This window comes from Stegostoma tigrinum, chromosome 22, assembly GCF_030684315.1.
Source record: "Stegostoma tigrinum isolate sSteTig4 chromosome 22, sSteTig4.hap1, whole genome shotgun sequence".
Classification (NCBI taxonomy): Eukaryota; Metazoa; Chordata; class Chondrichthyes; order Orectolobiformes; family Stegostomatidae; genus Stegostoma; species Stegostoma tigrinum.
In genome coordinates this window covers 6,708,428-6,724,936 of record NC_081375.1, presented here as the reverse complement: position 1 = coordinate 6,724,936, position 16,509 = coordinate 6,708,428, and the positions used below count along the sequence as shown (strand labels likewise).

The window sequence follows — 16,509 nt, the reverse complement described above, 5'->3', positions numbered from 1 at the left end:
GCCATATAGCCAGAACTTAAAAAGATAAAAAAGCAATGACATTGTTGAGGCTGCCCTATATCTTCCTAGACAGTCAAGGGAGATAGAAAGAAAGCCATTTAGGCAAATCTCAGAGAAGTGTAAAAACAACAGGGTAATAATTGTAGGGATTGAATGAAAGCGCAGAAGACTCAGTGGGAGCAGAATTCCTGAAATATGTCCAGGACAGAGATTTATACACAGCACCTAGGATGTGTTCTTTATTTCAAAAATACGCTTTATATACAAAATATCTTTATACTTATACATAGTTACTGAAGCAGTTTGGTTCTGAACAGTAGCATATGAAGAAACAAACAAACATTGAAGTTTAACCCTATCCAGCAAACAAACCAAAAGCATTTCTTATTTGTACAAGATTATATTCACATGTAATTTGAGGCACCAGGATGGTCCAATAACTGAATGTCCTCATTTAACTTCAGCAGAAAGACCTCAGACAGTGGTCCTTCCCCACTGTGCCTTGGCAGCAGCTGCCCCAAGCTTTAGTGTGTCCCTCAGGACAGAATCCTGGACCTTGGAATGTGTCAGTCTGCAACACTCGGTCAAAGGCAACGCAGCATGTGGGAAGTCCTACAGAAAAGGAAATAGTGCTGGACCTCACTTTAGAGAATGAAGCAAGGCAAGTGGTAGATGAGGCAGTGGAGGGATGTTTCAGTGATAGTGACCATAATTCAGCAAGATTTAAGGGAAGGATCCAAAATAAGGGGTCTGAAATGAGCAAAAGCTGGTTTTAATAAGATGAGACAGAATCTGACCAAAGTAAACTGGGAGCAGCTTACCTTGCAGGGAGATCCCCAACAGAGCAGTGGGAGGCATTGAAAAGGAGAATGGTGAGAGAGTAGGGTAACATTTCCCTGTAAAGGTGAAGGGTGGGACCAACTAGTCCAGAGAACCCTGGATCTCAAGGGATGGACAAAGAAAATGAAGGAAGCTTACATCAGACACAGATGGCCGAGAACAAGTAGATATCCTATTGGAGTATAGAAAGTGTGGGGAATGCTTAAGAAAGAAGTTAGGAGAGCAAAGAGGGGACATGAAAAATCACTGTGGGTAACATTGAAGAAAATCCCAATTTTTAAAATATTTTCGGGGCAAGGAAATCACCGGGGAAACAGTAGGGTTCATTAGGGACCAAAGTAGCAACCTGTGGGAGGAGTTGGAAGTTGCAGGTGAAGTTTTAAATGAGTGCTTTGCTTCAGTATTCACTGTAGAGGAGAATGATGTAGGTATAGATATCAGGGAGGGAGCAGTGATACACCTGACTGAATTAGCTTTGAGAGAGAGAGAGGCAGGAACAACTTTAGTGGCTTGAAAGAGGATAAATCTCCAGGCCCAGACAAAATGTATCTGAGGCTGTGTAGGAGGCAAAGGCTCAACGTTATATTTCAAATACTCTCTCGACACAGGACAGGTGCCAGGAGACTGCAAAACAGATAATGTGGTTCCATTATTCAAGAAGGATGGTAGGGACAAACCAGGAAAACTATAGGCCAGCGAGTCTGACATCAGCAGTAGCAAAATTATTGGTAAAAATTCTGAGGGAAAGAATCAATTTCCACTTGAATGGATCTGCAGTAACTTGCTCCCCAACTTGAAGAGACATGTATTAATCAAGAATAGTCAGCAGCATGGCTTTGTAAAGGGGAGATCATGTTGAACAAATATAATTGAATCTTTTGAGGCTATGACTAGATGTATGGATGACGATAGTGCATTGAATAAAATTCTCATGGACTTCAGTAAGGCTTTTGACAAGGTCACACACGGGAATCTGGTTGAGAAGCTGAGAGCCCATTGGATCCAGTGAAAACAAATTGCATGTAAAGTTGAATGAGTGGCGGGAACCAGAGTGTGATGGTTGAAGATAACAAAGTGTGGAGCTGGATGAACACAGCAGGCCAAGCAGCATCTCAGGAGCACAGTGTGTTGGTTGAAGGGTGTTTTTATGCCTGGAAGTCTGTGTCCAGGGAACTTTCAGGGATGGGAGCTGGGCACCTTGTAGTTTGTTGTCTACATTAATGAGATAGAAATTAATGCAAGAGCTAAGAGGAACGACACAGCAAGATCGCACAGTCTCCAATTTGGACATGTGAAGAGCCAGACGAGTGACCACGCATGGCCTGAGGCTGAGTGGGGGAGGCTTCTGGAACTGGAAGTGGAGCAATAGGAGCAGGGGGAGGTGTTTGTGTGTTGGGGGTGGGGAGAGGACAGGGGGAGGTGTTTGTGTGTCGTGGGGGGGGAGAGGACAGGGGGAGGTGTTTGTGGGTCGTGGGGGGGTGGAGAGGACGGGGGAGGTGTTTGTGGGTCGGGGGGAGAGGACAGGGGGAGGTGTTTGTGTGTCGTGGGGGGGAGAGGACAGGGGGAGGTGTTTGTGGGTTGGGGGGAGAGGACAGGGGGAGGTGTTTGTGTGTCGTGGGGGTGGAGAGGACAGGGGGAGGTGTTTGTGTGTCGTGGGGGGGAGAGGACAGGGGGAGGTGTTTGTGTGTCATGGGGGAGGAGAGGACGGGGGGAGGTGTTTGTGGGTTGGGGGGAGAGGACAGGGGGAGGTTTTTGTGGGGCAGGGGCAGGGTGAGAGGAGCAGGGGGAGGTGTTTGTGGGTCAGGGGCGGGGTGACAGGAACAGGGGGAGGTGTTTGTGGGTCAGGGGCGGGGCAATAGGAGCAGTGGGAGGTGTTTGTGGGGCAGGGGCGGGGCAATAGGAGCAGTGGGAGGTTTTTGTGGGGCAGGGGCAGGGTGACAGGAGCAGTGGGAGGTGTTTGTGGGTCAGGGGCGGGGCAATAGGAGCAGTGGGAGGTGTTTGTGGGGCAGGGGCGGGGCGACAGGAGCAGGGGGTGGAGTTTGTTTGTCTGGGGCGGGGTGATAGGACCAAGGGGAGGTGTTTGTGGGTCAGGGGCGGGGCGATAGGAGCAGGGGGAGGGGTTTGTGTGTCTGGGGCGGGGCGATAGGAGCAGGGGGAGGTGTTTGTGGGGCAGGGGCGGGGCGATAGGAGCAGGGGGAGGTGTTTGTGGGGCAGGGGCGGGGCGACAGGAGCAGGGGGAGGTGTTTGTGTGTCTGGGGCGGGGCGATAGGACCGGGGGAGGTGTTTGTGGGTCAGGGGCGGGGCGATAGGACCAGGGGGAGGTGTTTGTGGGGCAGGGGCGGGGCGATGGGACCAGGGGGAGGTGTTTGTGGGGCAGGGGCGGGGCGATAGGAGCAGGGGGAGGTGTTTGTGGGGCAGGGGCGGGGCGACAGGAGCAGGGGGAGGAGTTTGTGTGTCTGGGGCGGGGCGATAGGACCAGGGGGAGGTGTTTGTGGGTCAGGGGCGGGGCGATAGGACCAGGGGGAGGTGTTTGTGGGGCAGGGGCGGGGCGATAGGACCAGGGGGAGGTGTTTGTGGGGCAGGGGCGGAACGATGTGAAGGGGCGGTGCCCGGGTTTGCGGGTGGGGTCAAGGGTCATAGGACGAGGCCTGCGGCGCCATGGCGGCCGATCCCAGCCTGGAGCTCGATGAGCGGCTTCGGGAGGCGGCGAGTCTCGGGGATTCTGAGCTGGTCTCGGAGGTGCTGGGCCGCGGGGCCCGAGTGAATGGGCAGAACGCGGTGAACGGATGGTGAGGAGCCGGGCAAGGGGGGGCCGGGACGGCAGGGAAGCCCGCCCCTACGTGGGGGGAGGGTCAGTACTGAGGGAGCGGGCGCTGTCGGAGGGTCGGTGCTGAGGGAGCGCCTCACTGTCGGAGGGTCAGTGCTGAGGGAGTGGGCACTGAGGGAGTGGGCACTGTCGGAGGGTCAGTGCTGAGGGAGTGGGCACTGTCGGAGGGTCAGTGCTGAGGGAGTGGGCACTGTCGGAGGGTCGGTGCTGAGGGAGCGCCTCACTGTCGGAGGGTCAGTGCTGAGGGAGTGGGCACTGTCGGAGGGTCAGTGCTGAGGGAGTGGGCACTGTCGGAGGGTCAGTGCTGAGGGAGTGCCGCACTGTCGGAGGGTCAGTGCTGAGGGAGCGGGCGCTGTCGGAGGGTCGGTGCTGAGGGAGCGCCTCACTGTCGGAGGGTCAGTGCTGAGGGAGTGCCGCACTGTCGGAGGGTCAGTGCTGAGGGAGTGCCGCACTGTCGGAGGGTCAGTGCTGAGGGAGTGCCGCACTGTCGGAGGGTCAGTGCTGAGGGAGTGCCGCACTGTCGGAGGGTCAGTGCTGAGGGAGCGCCGCACTGTCGGAGGGACAGTGCTGAGGGAGTGCCGCACTGTCGGAGGGTCAGTGCTGAGGGAGTGGGCACTGTCGGAGGGTCAGTGCTGAGGGAGTGGCGCACTGTCGGAGGGTCAGTGCTGAGGGAGTGCCGCACTGTCGGAGGGTCAGTGCTGAGGGAGTGCCGCACTGTCGGAGGGTCAGTGCTGAGGGAGTGGGCACTGTCGGAGGGTCAGTGCTGAGGGAGTGGGCACTGTCGGAGGGTCAGTGCTGAGGGAGTGGGCACTGTCGGAGGGTCAGTGCTGAGGGAGTGGGCACTGTCGGAGGGTCAGTGCTGAGGGAGTGGGCACTGTGGGAGGGTCAGTGCTGAGGGAGTGGGCACTGTGGGAGGGTCAGTGCTGAGGGAGTGGGCACTGTCGGAGGGTCAGCGCCGAGGGAGCGCCGCACTGTCGGAGGGTCAGCGCCGAGGGAGCGCCGTACCATTCATTTGGTTTGATTTATTTTTGTGACGCAAATGGAGATATGGTTAAATAGTATGGTTTTGTATGCTAACCAGACAAATCATACCTGAATAAGTATGTCAGGCTAATCGAATGACGAATATAGTCTTATAGCTGCAGAGGAAGATCAACTTCTAATATGAGAGGTCCATTCATAAGTCCGCTAACAGCGGGAAAGAAGTTGTTCTTGTATACGTTGGTAGGGTTTTAAGCTTTCATATCTTCTGCATGATGGAAGGCAGTGGAACCTGCGTTGCAGGATCCCTTCGTTATGTTTCTTTTTCTTTGGAAGGCAGTGGAACCTGCGTTGCAGGATCCCTTCGTTATGTTTCTTTTTCTTTATTCGTTTAAGGGATGAGGGCATCGCTGGCTTGGCAGCATTTATTGCCCATTCCTAATTGCCCAGAGGGCAGTTAAAATTCCACCACACTGTTGTGGGTCTGGAGTCACATATGTCTGGCCAGGTAAGGATGGCAAATTCCTTCCGTAAAGGACATTAGTGGACCAGATAGTGTTTTCCAACAATTGGCAATGGATTCACCATCATCATTAGATTCTTAATTCCAGATATTTATTGTATTCAAATTCTGCCATCTGCCGTGGCCGGATTCGGACCCATGATCCCCAGAATGTTATCTGGGTCTCTCGATTAACAGTCCAGCAATAATTACCAGTAGGCCATCACCTCCCCTAATGATGTTATAATTCTGATGTGTGAATAATTTCATACTTGTTTTGAAGAACATCAAGAGCGAGAGTCTGTCACGCTTAAACTTCAGGGAAAATGGCTGTGATCATGTTCGAGTGTTTCACCTTACATTCTGTTTTAAGTATAACACAAGTCTCCATCAAAATCTATTCTGTTGCATTTCCTTTAACTTTTCTGGTTGTTTAAGGAAATGCGTGGAATTTTACAGTATAGATGGAGGCCATGTGACCCTTCATGTCTGTACCAGCTCTCAAAAGAGATTCCCAGCTTGTCCCATTGACTGGTTTCCTGAGGCAGCGGGAAGTGTAGATGGAGTCAAGTCATACAGCATTGAAACAGACCCTTCAGTCCAACTCATCCATGCCGACCAATGTTCCTGAACTAAACTAAATCACACCTGCATGTGTGTTCCCCATATCCCTCTAAACCTTCCCTGTTTATGTACCTGTCCAAATGTCTTGTAAATATTCTAAGTGCACCTGCATCTGCTCCTAATTCTGGCAGTTCATTCCACAGATGAATGACCCTCTGTGTGAAAATGTTTCCCCCCAGGTCCCTTTTAAATCTTTCTCCTCTCACCTTAAAAATATGCCCCCTAGTTTTGAACCCCATGGCTCTCGGGAAAAGACCTTTGCTATTCACCCCATTGTTGCCCTTCATGATTTTATAAATTGTTATTAGGTCACGCCTTAATCTGGTGGATAAAGTCCCAGCCTAACCAATCTCTCCTTATAACTTAAACCCTCTGGCCATGGCAATAACTTGGTAAATCTTCTCTGAACCCCCTCCAATTTAATAACATCCTTCCAATAACAGGGCGACCAGAACTGTACACAGGAGTCCAAAGTGGCCTCACTAATGTCTCCTATAACCTCAACATGACATCCTAACTCTTATACTCAATGATCTGAGCAATGAAGGCAAGCGTGCTACATGTCTTAAACACCCTGCCTGCCTGTGATACAACTTCCAAAGAACTATGCCCCCAAGTGCAGAGGTCACTCTGCTTATCAGCACCACCCAGGACCCTACCATTAACTGTATAAGTCCTGCCCTTGTTTGCTTTGCCAAGATACATAGAAGATAGGATGAGGAGGAGGCCTTTCAGCCCTTTGAGTCTGCTTTGCCATTCTTCACGATCATGGCTGATTGTCCAACTCAATAGCCTAAGCCTGCTTTCTCCCCATAACCTTTGATCCCATTTGCCCAAAATGCTGTATCTAGTCACCTCTTGAATACATACAATGTTTTGGCATCAACTACTTCCTGTGGTTGAATCCCCTTCAACAACAGACCCATCACTGATGTTAAACTCACTGGTCTGTAGCTTCCAGGCTTCTGCTTACATCCCTTCTTAAACCAAGGCACACCACTAGCCAATCTCCAGTCCTTCAACACCCTCCCCATGCTTATAGATAATATAAATATCTTTGCTAGGGGCCTGCAATTTCTTTCCTAACTTCCCACGATGTCCTGAGATACACTTGATCAAGTCCCAGAGGTTTATCTACTTTCTTGCGTTTTAAGACCTCCAGCACCTCATCTTCTGTAATGTGGACTGTTTTCAAGACATGAAATCTTATTTCCCCAAGGTTCCTCACGTCTTTCTACCCAGTAAGTACTGTTGCAAAATATTCATTTGGTATCTCTCCCATCTCCTATGTTCCACACATAGACAACCTTGCTGATCTTTAAGGGCCCTATTCGCTCCCTCATTGCTCTTTTACAATGGCCTCGTGATGTTCTCTCTATACTGTTAATCCAGAGAAGTCGGTAATGTTCTCAGAACCCAGGTGGTAGAAGTTGAATTCAGTGAAATATCTGGAATTAACAGTCTAATGATGACCATGAATCCATGGACAATCGTCAGGAAAAACCCATCCTGCTCACAATCGTCCTTCAGGAAAGGAAACTGCCATCCTTACCCAATCTGACCTACCTACATGTCAGTCCAAACCTACAGCAATGTGGCTACCTCTACATATTGATAAAGAAGATTTCCTTGAACACATTTAACAAATTTCTCATAATTCCAGCCCTTAACACTATAGCAGTCCCAAGCTATGTTTGGAAAGTTAACATCCCCTACTGTTGCAACCCTATTATTCTTACAGCTATCTGAGATCTCCCTACATATTTGCTCTTCAGTTTCCCACTGACTATTTGGGGGTCCAATGGTACAATCCCATCAAGATGATCATCCCCTTCTTATTTCTGAGTTCTACCCGTGTAGCTTCACTCAAAATTCAACAACAATCTCACCATCAATATTATCAAAACAAAGGAACTGGTCATTGACTTCAGGATGTGGAGTGGAGGGCAAGTCCCAGTCTGTATCGGTGGTGCTGAGGAGGAGATAAGCAAAAGTGTCAAGTTCCTGGGAGAGACAATCGCCAACAATCTTCCTGGTCCGCTCACATCAACATTACAATCTAGAAAGCCCACCAACACCTCTACTTCCTCAGGAGGCTAAGGAAATTTGACATGTTTATAAAAACCCTTACCGTTTTTTGTAGATGCACCATAGAAAGCTCGCAATGTGGTCAAATGACTGCTCTTCCCTTGACCACAACAAACTACAAAGAATTATGAGCACATTCCAGTCCATCATACAAACCAGCTTTCCATCCGTTGGCACCATCTTTACTTCCATCTGTCTCAGGAAAGCAACCAACTCAATCAAAACTGCTCCCTCCCCTGTTACCCTCTCTTCCACCCTCTCCCGTGGGGCACTAATATAAGAGTTTGAATATGTGTACAAACAGATTCAAGAACAGATAATGGGAACTGCAGATGCTGGAGAATCTGAGATAACACGGTGTGAGGCTGGATGAACACAGCAGGCCAAGCAGGATCTTAGGAGCAGGAAAGCTGACGTTTCGGGTCTAGACCCTTCATCAGAAATCTGATGAAGGGTCTAGCCTCAAAACGTCAGCTTTCCTGCTCCAAAGGCTCAAGAACAGCTTCCCTACTTTTAAAGGAGCCTCTCAAATTTCATTCTGATCCCTCCCTCCGCCTCTCTCTCTCTCTCTCTCTCTCTCTCTCTCTCTCTCTCTCTCTCTCTCTCTATCTCTCTCTGTGCACCTTCTCTGTAACTGTAATACTGTATTTGTATTGTGTTATGCTATTCTGATGCACCTTGGTGCAAACTACCTTGATAGGACACAAAACACTTCTCACGGCATCTCAGTACATGTGACAATAACAAATCAAACAAATCATAGTAATATTTTCCCTAATCAAAACCCCCCCCCCTCCTCTCTCTCACTTTTTCTATCCTTCCTATAGCGTCTAAACCCCAGAACATTGAGCTGCCAGTCTGCCCCTTTCTGCCATGTTTCTGTAATAGCTATGATATCCCAGTCCCATGTTCCCATACATGCCCTGTGTTCATCAACCTTACCTGTAACACCCCTTGCATTGAAATAAATGCAATTTAATTCTTCAGTTACCTCATTCTCTGACTTGCTCTTGCTTGTCTTTCCTAATTAATTTGCTGTATTTAACTTCAGAGCCATCCTCATCTGTCCCTGTCTCTCAATTCTCGCTACAACTTAGAATGTCTTCTACCCTCACCCCAAAAAAACTAATTCAAAGTCTCCTAAATAGAACTAACAAATCTCCCCACCAGGATATTAGTCCCGCTCCAGTTCAGGTGAAACCTGTCCATTTCAAACAGGTCTCTTCTGCCCCAGAAGAGATCTCAATGATCCAAAAATGTGAATCCCTGCCCCCCGCATCAGCTCCTCAGTCACTGATTTATCTGCCCAGTCCTCCTATTCCTACTCTCACTAACACCATGGCACTGGGAGTAATCCAGAGATTGCTACCTTTTGAGGTTGTGCTTTTTAACCTGCAACCTCCTGCATTCACTCTGCAAAGCCTTTTCCTTAACTATGTCATTCTTACCGATGTGTACAACATCCGGCTTTTCATACTCCCCTTTGACAATATGCTACAACCACTTTGAGATGTCATTGACCCTGGCATCAGGGAGGCAACGAATTTTCGCTCATTGCCACAGAATCTCCTGCCTATGCCCCTACAGGAGTGCCCCCCATAACAATTACTCTTTCGAACCTTGACAAATCCCAATTAACTGAAGATTTATTCTTGGTGCCCAAGATCTGGCTGCCACTTTGACCTTCCTCTGACAGACTGTCCCTACCAACGGTACCCAAAAGTCAACGGAGGGAAGGATGATTTTTGTGTTGGACAACTCTCTAATTTGTTGCGATCACTGAGGGAGCGCCGTGCTGTCGGAGGGTCGGCGCTGAGGGAGAGCCGCACTGTCTAATGCACAAACACTGCTTGTTTTCTTGGCCATGCAGTTTTTTCTGTGTCTGTTGTTGACTGTAATCTGGTTGTGTCGCTTCTGTTACAGGACTTGTTTGCATTGGGCTTGTAAACGTGGCCACACCCATATTGTGTCCTACTTACTTGCTGCTGGGGCGAATAAAGACATCCTGACAAAGAATGGTGAAAGTGCAGCACAACTGACAGCGAAACGTGAAATCCGAGCCATATTAGGAGGTGATTTGCTGCTATTATTCTTCCTATTTCTCTGTAGCATCACTATCTACCCCTCTGCCTAGATATTTTAACATTTATTTCACTTTGACATGCTCATCCCTCCATCTCTCTTCCTTTCTCTTGCGTGGGCTACTGTCTAAGGCCAACTGTCCCTTTGCACTCACTGTCAAACATCAGCTCATTGCAAACGCTGCTTCAGTCCTAACTTACATCAAATCCTATTCATCCAACTTCACTCAGCGACCTACGCTGGCTCCTAGTCTACTGATGTCTTAATTTAAAGCTATTTTTGTGTTCAAGCCTTCTGCGGCCTTAATCCTCCTGATCAGTGCAACTTCCTTCATTGGGAACATTGACAGGGTGATGCTGTTACTGGGCGAGAAAGCCAGAGATCTGGATCAATGATTCCAGAACATAAGTTCAAATCCCACAGTGGTGTCTGGGGCACTTAAATTAAGTTAATCAAATAAAATCTGAAAAAAAGAAAGTTAGTATCAACAATGATGATCCTGAAACTACCAGATTTCATAAATACCTGTCTGGTTCCTGAATGCTCTTAATGAAAGCAATGACCACCTTCAGGAAGAGAGAATTTACCAGGACGTGTGTTAATGTCTGTGAATTCTCAGTCTCTGACCTTTTAATAGCCACTGCATTTATGTGGCTGGTCCCATTCAGTCCCTGGTTAATGATAAACCCTATTCACCATCTCACCACTACCCTGCCCACCCATTCAATGTGAAACACAGGATCAGCATTTCCTCTTATCTCTTTTTCCGCTGCGCAGATCTTAAAGGTCCATGCAAAGCAGGGTTGGCTCAATGATTGGAGGAACATCCCAAAAGCATTGCCCAGGATGTTGGGTATCAATCAGGGTAACACTGGTCTCTGCAGCAATACATCCATCCCATCGCAAACAAAACACCCCATTGAAAAATCTGTTACGCTGTCTAAGTCTAAACCCTCGATCTTTCTCTCTTAATGATAGTCCTTTAAAGCTACCTCTTTGATCAGACGTGGTCACTGCCACCCCTGGCCTGTTGGACAACGCTGGGGAATCCAACATTTGAGAGTTCAAGTCCCACTCCAGATGCTGAGCTCAGAAGTTGGGCTTGATATTGAGTGCAGTGGTGAGGGAGTGCTGTGCTGCTATGTTTCAGGGAAGGTGTTCAACTGAGGCCTATGTATGTTCTCTTGTGGATATAGGTGGTCAAATGACTGTGTCTCAGTGATAAACGGGAGAGTTATCTCTGGTAAAATCCAAAAGAACTGTAGATGCTGGAAATCAGAAAAAACACTAGAAATGACTGGAAAAGCACAGTAGGTCTGACAGCATCTGTGAGGAGAAATCAGAGTTAATGTTTCAGGTCAAGTGACCCTTCCTCAGAAGAGAGTTCTCATTAGTGTCCTGGTCAATATTTATCCTTCAGTCAACTTCATTGAAAGTATATTATCAAATCATCATCACATTGCTGCTTGGGAGAGTTTGCGAATTAGTTATTCAATTTTCTATGTTACTTTATTGGCTGTAAAGCATTTTGTTACACCCAGTGACTGTGAAAGCGTGCTGTGCTCGTGAATTCCTTTTGATTTGTATCTATCCTAATATCTCTTTATTTCACACATGCCAAGTTTTGTTGAGCAATATTCTGTGAGGCACTTTAGGTTATTATTACTGTGTTAATGGTGCTACATAATGTTTGTTTATGAGGAGGTAATGCTCACTGCTGTTTTTTCTCTCACTTCCCCCTCTTCCCCCTCTCTTTCTCTCTGTGCAGTTGATGAGGATTCGGAGCCCGTGGTTAATGGAGAATCAGCCCTTCCATTCCTGCCCAACTACCTGGCAAATCCCTCTTTCCCGTACGTGGAGAAGCGGGAGTCCAAAAGCTCCCAGGCTCCGGCTGTTAGCTCACTGACTGGCCGTAAACCCTCACTGACATCCCAGCCACAGAACGGCCCACCGGCAGGACCCCCAGCAACTTTCCAGCCGCTGTTCTTTACTGGAGCCTACCCAATAAACGAACAAGGTAGGGAAAGGAACAGGGACTGTGTGTAGATTAGAGGGCGCACTCCATCCCAGCATGTTCTCTAAAGGCAATGTGTGTGCCTGCCTTTGTGTTGACAACACAGATTAAGACCCATATTATGCTCATATTCTTGAGTGTGGTTAAAAATAGGATAATAACTGATAAACTGTTACTTGTGATGTTGACTGAGGCTTAACTCGATTGCATTTATGTTGGTGATGTCTGCTCCACAGCACTACACCTTCAAAAATGCACCTGGAAAATGGCCTTGATATCCTGTGAAATTAGGCAGGACAACAGTGGATATCCTGGAAAATGTGTACAGCATCACAACTAGCACCATTCAGCAGGGGTGTGCCCCAGGAAGGTGAATAGTGTGCCACGAAATTCTTAGGCACAGATCCACACTGTGCAGTTACTTCTGACAACGTGTATACACACTTCCAAACATTTGTATAAGGGCCAACTGTGTATGCAGTAAAGAGGTGTGCATTTTAAACTGACCTGCCTGCCTGGACGTGTTTCCATGTTAGTGTGGGTTTTAAAGTGAATGTTCTTGGATTTTAGTTTACATCTACCACTGATCCAAGACTTGTATTCTAAGAAGGAATGGATAAGTTTCTTGTCAAAAGAGATGATTGCTCTGCTGATTCACATAATGAAACATCTGAACCCAAAGGAAAATGAAGCAAGAGCTGTTTAGAGATAGCACAGTGAGAGCTGGCTGGCCTTTGGATTTTCTTGGACAGGAGATCTCGCTTGTCCCTTACCTGCAGAAAGAAGTTGGCCAAAATGCAACAGTATCAAGTAAGCCATTTACAACAAGCCACCTATCTCTTGTGAACAAACTTGCTCAGTGCTTCAAGAGCTTGAGAAAACAATGCATCAAGCAAACACAACATCTGATGGGAATGTGTGCCAGTTTGGGAAAAGTTGAACCAGCCAGTTTAGCTGGTGACTGAGCTAGTAGCAAGCCCAAAGAAGTTCCCATTGCTGAAACTTTAATCATGCCAGTCATTAAAAACCAATCATCAGCAGCTAATGCTGCAAAAAAAATTGACAAAATCCTACTCTCTGATAATACATTTGAACAGTGAGTTGACAACATGTCAGCTGATAGAGGAGAGGCTGCAAGAAACATTGGGAAGGACGCTTTGCAGATTGACGAGCTCACTGATACAAGTAGATACTGCCAGTTGCTGTGAGAGCTCCATTCAGGAGAATTTCCTTTTGTTAGGAGCTACCGAGCCACATGACTAGTGAAGAAATATTTTGGGTTACAGATACCTCCTTGAGGGAAGTCAAACTTAACTGCCATGTCTTGGAGTATTTGTACTGATGAAGCAGCCTGCACAATGGGTAAAGTTAGAGTTTGTCAATGAGGTAAAAGAGGAAAATGCTGATATTCAGACCGTTTGTTGCATCCTCCAGCAGGAAACTCTTATGGCCAAACACTGCAACCAGAGTTAGCTGCAGTATTGGAGCAGGCCATGAAAATCATGAGTTTTGTCAAATCATGGCCATTCAATTCACATCTGCTTGCTGCTTTGTATGTGGGGGCCCAGCGTCAGAACTTCCTATTACACATTGAGGTGCAATGGCCGGGGAAGCTTCTCCCCAAGTGCTCATAAGAGAACTGACAGAGTATTTAACAATAATGGGCTGCCTTACAACATGTTATTCCACAGTTACAGCCCTATGGAACATGTACAGGACGGCTCTAACGTCCTATGGAAATGTGAACATTCTCTTTCTAATGTGACTCATTTTAACAGTTGAAAATTAACACAGCTGGTGTGCTGGGCCTCTATAAATTGGCCAGGAAGCTGAAGCCTTTCTGAAATTATTCTACATAGTTCTGGGCTCTGATGGAGAGTGACTCAGGAATTCCTGAGCCTGCAATGCCAGATTTGGGAAACTGTCAAACTATGCAGCCTCGCCTCTTCGGAGATCTGGAGTGATACCAAAATCCCACTCTCTAAATAGCTGCTGTCACTGTCCTTGCAGAGCTGGTGTTGAAAGTTCGAGTTCAGAATCCTACCATCCGTGATAGTGACTTCATCGAGGTGGAGCTGAATCGGCAGGAGCTCACTTACCAGGCACTGCTCAGAGTGAGCTGTCAGGAGCTCGGCATCGATCCTGAGCAAGTGGCAAAGATCAGAAAACTGCCCAATACGTTGCTGAGAAAGGTGATCAAAATATAACCCGCACCCCCTTTGTCGTGACCCTCAGGTGTGCCCCGTGCCGCCCTCGCCGTGACCGTCGGGTGTGCCCTGCAGCCCCCCATGTTCTGACAGAGCCCCCTCGTTCTCGGTGTTCTCTTTGAGATTGAAAGAGATGGCCTGGCAATACTTTAGTCTGAGGAGTGAAACTGAATTAATGTTTTCAGTTTGTGAACTGTTGCCAGAGCCAGGAAACCCTGGAGAGCAATCAGGCCTGTGATATAATACGGGGCAGGAGAAATTAAATGACAAAAGGTTCACTTCTCATTGTAATTCTCTAGACTCGCACTCTGACCTGTCTGTCCTTGGCCTTCTGCAGTGTTCCCATGAAGCTCAGAGCTGGTGGAACAGCATCTCATCTTTCGAATAGGCACTTCACTGCCTGCCAGACTCCGCATTCAGTTCAACAGCTTCCGATTACAACCTGTCCTTCCATTTTTCTGAGCAGCAACTGTTGGTAATGATTCTGCTTTTATCATTCCCTCCACCTCCTCTGACCCGCCTTCTGTTTCTCGTCCTGTTTCTGGCACCTGCCCCCTTGCATCATTGCCCCTTAGTCATTTACTCTCTCCTGCCTTCCACTTACTTTCCCTTTACCACTATCGCCCTCACCTTCTCACTGACCCATTGCTCATTTTCAACATTTTTAATTTGACTTGATCTTTAGGATAAAGAAGTTGCGAGGCTTCAGAACTTCCAAGAGCTGGAGTTTGTTTTACAGAAAGGTGACCCAACCGTGAGCTCTGTGCCAGCAACTCTAACCGAGCGTCCTTGCTACAATCAAGGGGCAGCGACACTGACCTACTGAGCCATGATGGAACAGCCAGCACGGGCATTATCACAGCACTGCACATGAACTGAACACTGTCACTGGCTATGAAAGGGCACTAGCCCCACACAGCAGAATGACTTTGCTGGTTGCTGCATTTTCTGTAAATGTTAGTCGCAATGGTCACTGAATACTCACTATCAAAAACCATAAGCTGCCTCTCCCTGTGATGAAAACTAGTTCGTGTATCAAATGCACCCCCTCCTCTCTCCCACCCGAGCTGTTCCAGTGAGGCTGTCAGAGCACAGAGGGCTCAGAATTCAGGCAGCAGGAAGGATGTCAGCTGCTCCAGCCAGCCACTCTTTCCAAAGCAGGAGATGTCAGGACTGCTGACTTCCAGTGGCCACTCCCCTGTCTTCCTCTGCTGTTTGGACAGGTTCCAACAGCGGGTTGAAATGGGCAGTCCTGTTGCACAGTCCCTTTTGAAGGTAAACCCTGACCACCTTGTCTCCTTAACCTCTGAGCAGTGGAGATATAGCCCCTGTGCCTATCACCCAGTGTGCCTGGTGATGACACAGAGACTGGGGCTAGGAGGCGTGTGCAGCATGGTTGGATTGTAGGCAGGAATCTAATTCCAACAATGTGGTTCAAAAGACCTGGCACAGCCCTCGGAACCAGTGCACAGCATTCTCCTACCTTCACATTTTTACACCTGTCCAGGTAAAGCGTTCAGCACCCATTATCAAAGCTGTGACTCTTCACTGTCCACACTGTCCAAACCCCATGCTCCAAGTTAGCAATATTTTAAAGAAATGCTTAAAATGAAAGACTGACCACTTTATTTTTTGTGACCATTGTTCATCCACTTGTCAGTGAGAAACGCTTCCTGTTCTCACTTCCGGTCTGCTGTTTAATTCTCTGGAGTTTCTGTTATTCACAATAAGTCCCAGAGAAACTTCCCATTTCCCAACAGATCCACTGCGGACTCTAACATCACTTAAGGAACCTATGCATTTAGAGATTTGCAATATTTTATAAACAGCCTTTAATCTTTAGATATTCTTGAGCACTTTTTCTAATGGTTATAACCAGGAATTGATATCATAATCACTGTAAAGTTATCAATAAAAGAAGTATTGCATGAAGTGCAGCAAGTAGAATTTTTTATGGGCACTGGGCGCTTGTGCATATGAGGGTATCTAGCATGATATATGTTTACGTGTGCATGTTTGTATGTGAGTTAGCATGTGAACAGGTACACAGACTCTACATCCCCTGACAACAGTTGTTCTCAGCAACAAAGGATTTGCTATTAAATTTTTTTCCTGTAGCCCATTGTTAATGCACAAGTTAATGGTCAGTGGGTAGATTGTGTTGACTAATCACTGCCCGTTTCAGCTTCATGTCGGGATAAACAGCTTCCCAGTTTCCTTTGACCCTTCATTGCTGCACCATCCTGCAGAGGGAGTAGCTGTACAAGACAAAAAAACAGTCTCGTGGAATGCACCAATTCACGCCTGTATATCTTTGTGTCTGTCTGTGTCAGGTGCTCATACA

The 16,509-nt window shown here is 47.6% G+C and overlaps 1 protein-coding gene across 2 annotated transcripts; it reads left to right on the top strand.

The window, feature by feature from the left end:
* The first annotated feature begins 3,448 nt into the window (after positions 1-3,448).
* On the top strand, positions 3,449-16,087 carry ankrd40 (ankyrin repeat domain 40). Of its 2 annotated transcripts, XR_009447060.1 has the most exons (6): positions 3,449-3,629; positions 9,786-9,934; positions 11,713-11,961; positions 13,969-14,150; positions 14,503-14,640; positions 14,851-14,957. XR_009447060.1 is itself a non-coding variant. In XM_048555120.2 (5 exons), exons 1-5 carry the CDS (start codon positions 3,499-3,501, stop codon positions 14,989-14,991), a joined length of 852 nt encoding a protein of 283 aa, XP_048411077.1. In that variant the 5' UTR covers positions 3,451-3,498; the 3' UTR covers positions 14,992-16,087. The 2 variants fall into 2 exon arrangements, 1 of the variants encoding a protein (XP_048411077.1); XM_048555120.2 differs by lacking the exon at positions 14,503-14,640 and having other exon boundaries at positions 3,451-3,629; positions 14,851-16,087.
* Positions 16,088-16,509: the final 422 nt, after the last annotated feature.

What these genes read in the sequence shown, in the direction of transcription:
- ankrd40 (XM_048555120.2), top strand. Translation starts at nt 3,499, where the DNA reads ATGGCGGCCGATCCCAGCCTGGAGCTCGATGAGCGGCTTCGGGAGGCG. An exon ending in AATCCGAGCCATATTAGGAG is followed by an intron (nt 9,935 to 11,712) that starts GTGATTTGCTGC and finishes CTCTCTGTGCAG; the next exon opens with TTGATGAGGATTCGGAGCCC. An exon ending in CTACCCAATAAACGAACAAG is followed by an intron (nt 11,962 to 13,968) that starts GTAGGGAAAGGA and finishes CTGTCCTTGCAG; the next exon opens with AGCTGGTGTTGAAAGTTCGA.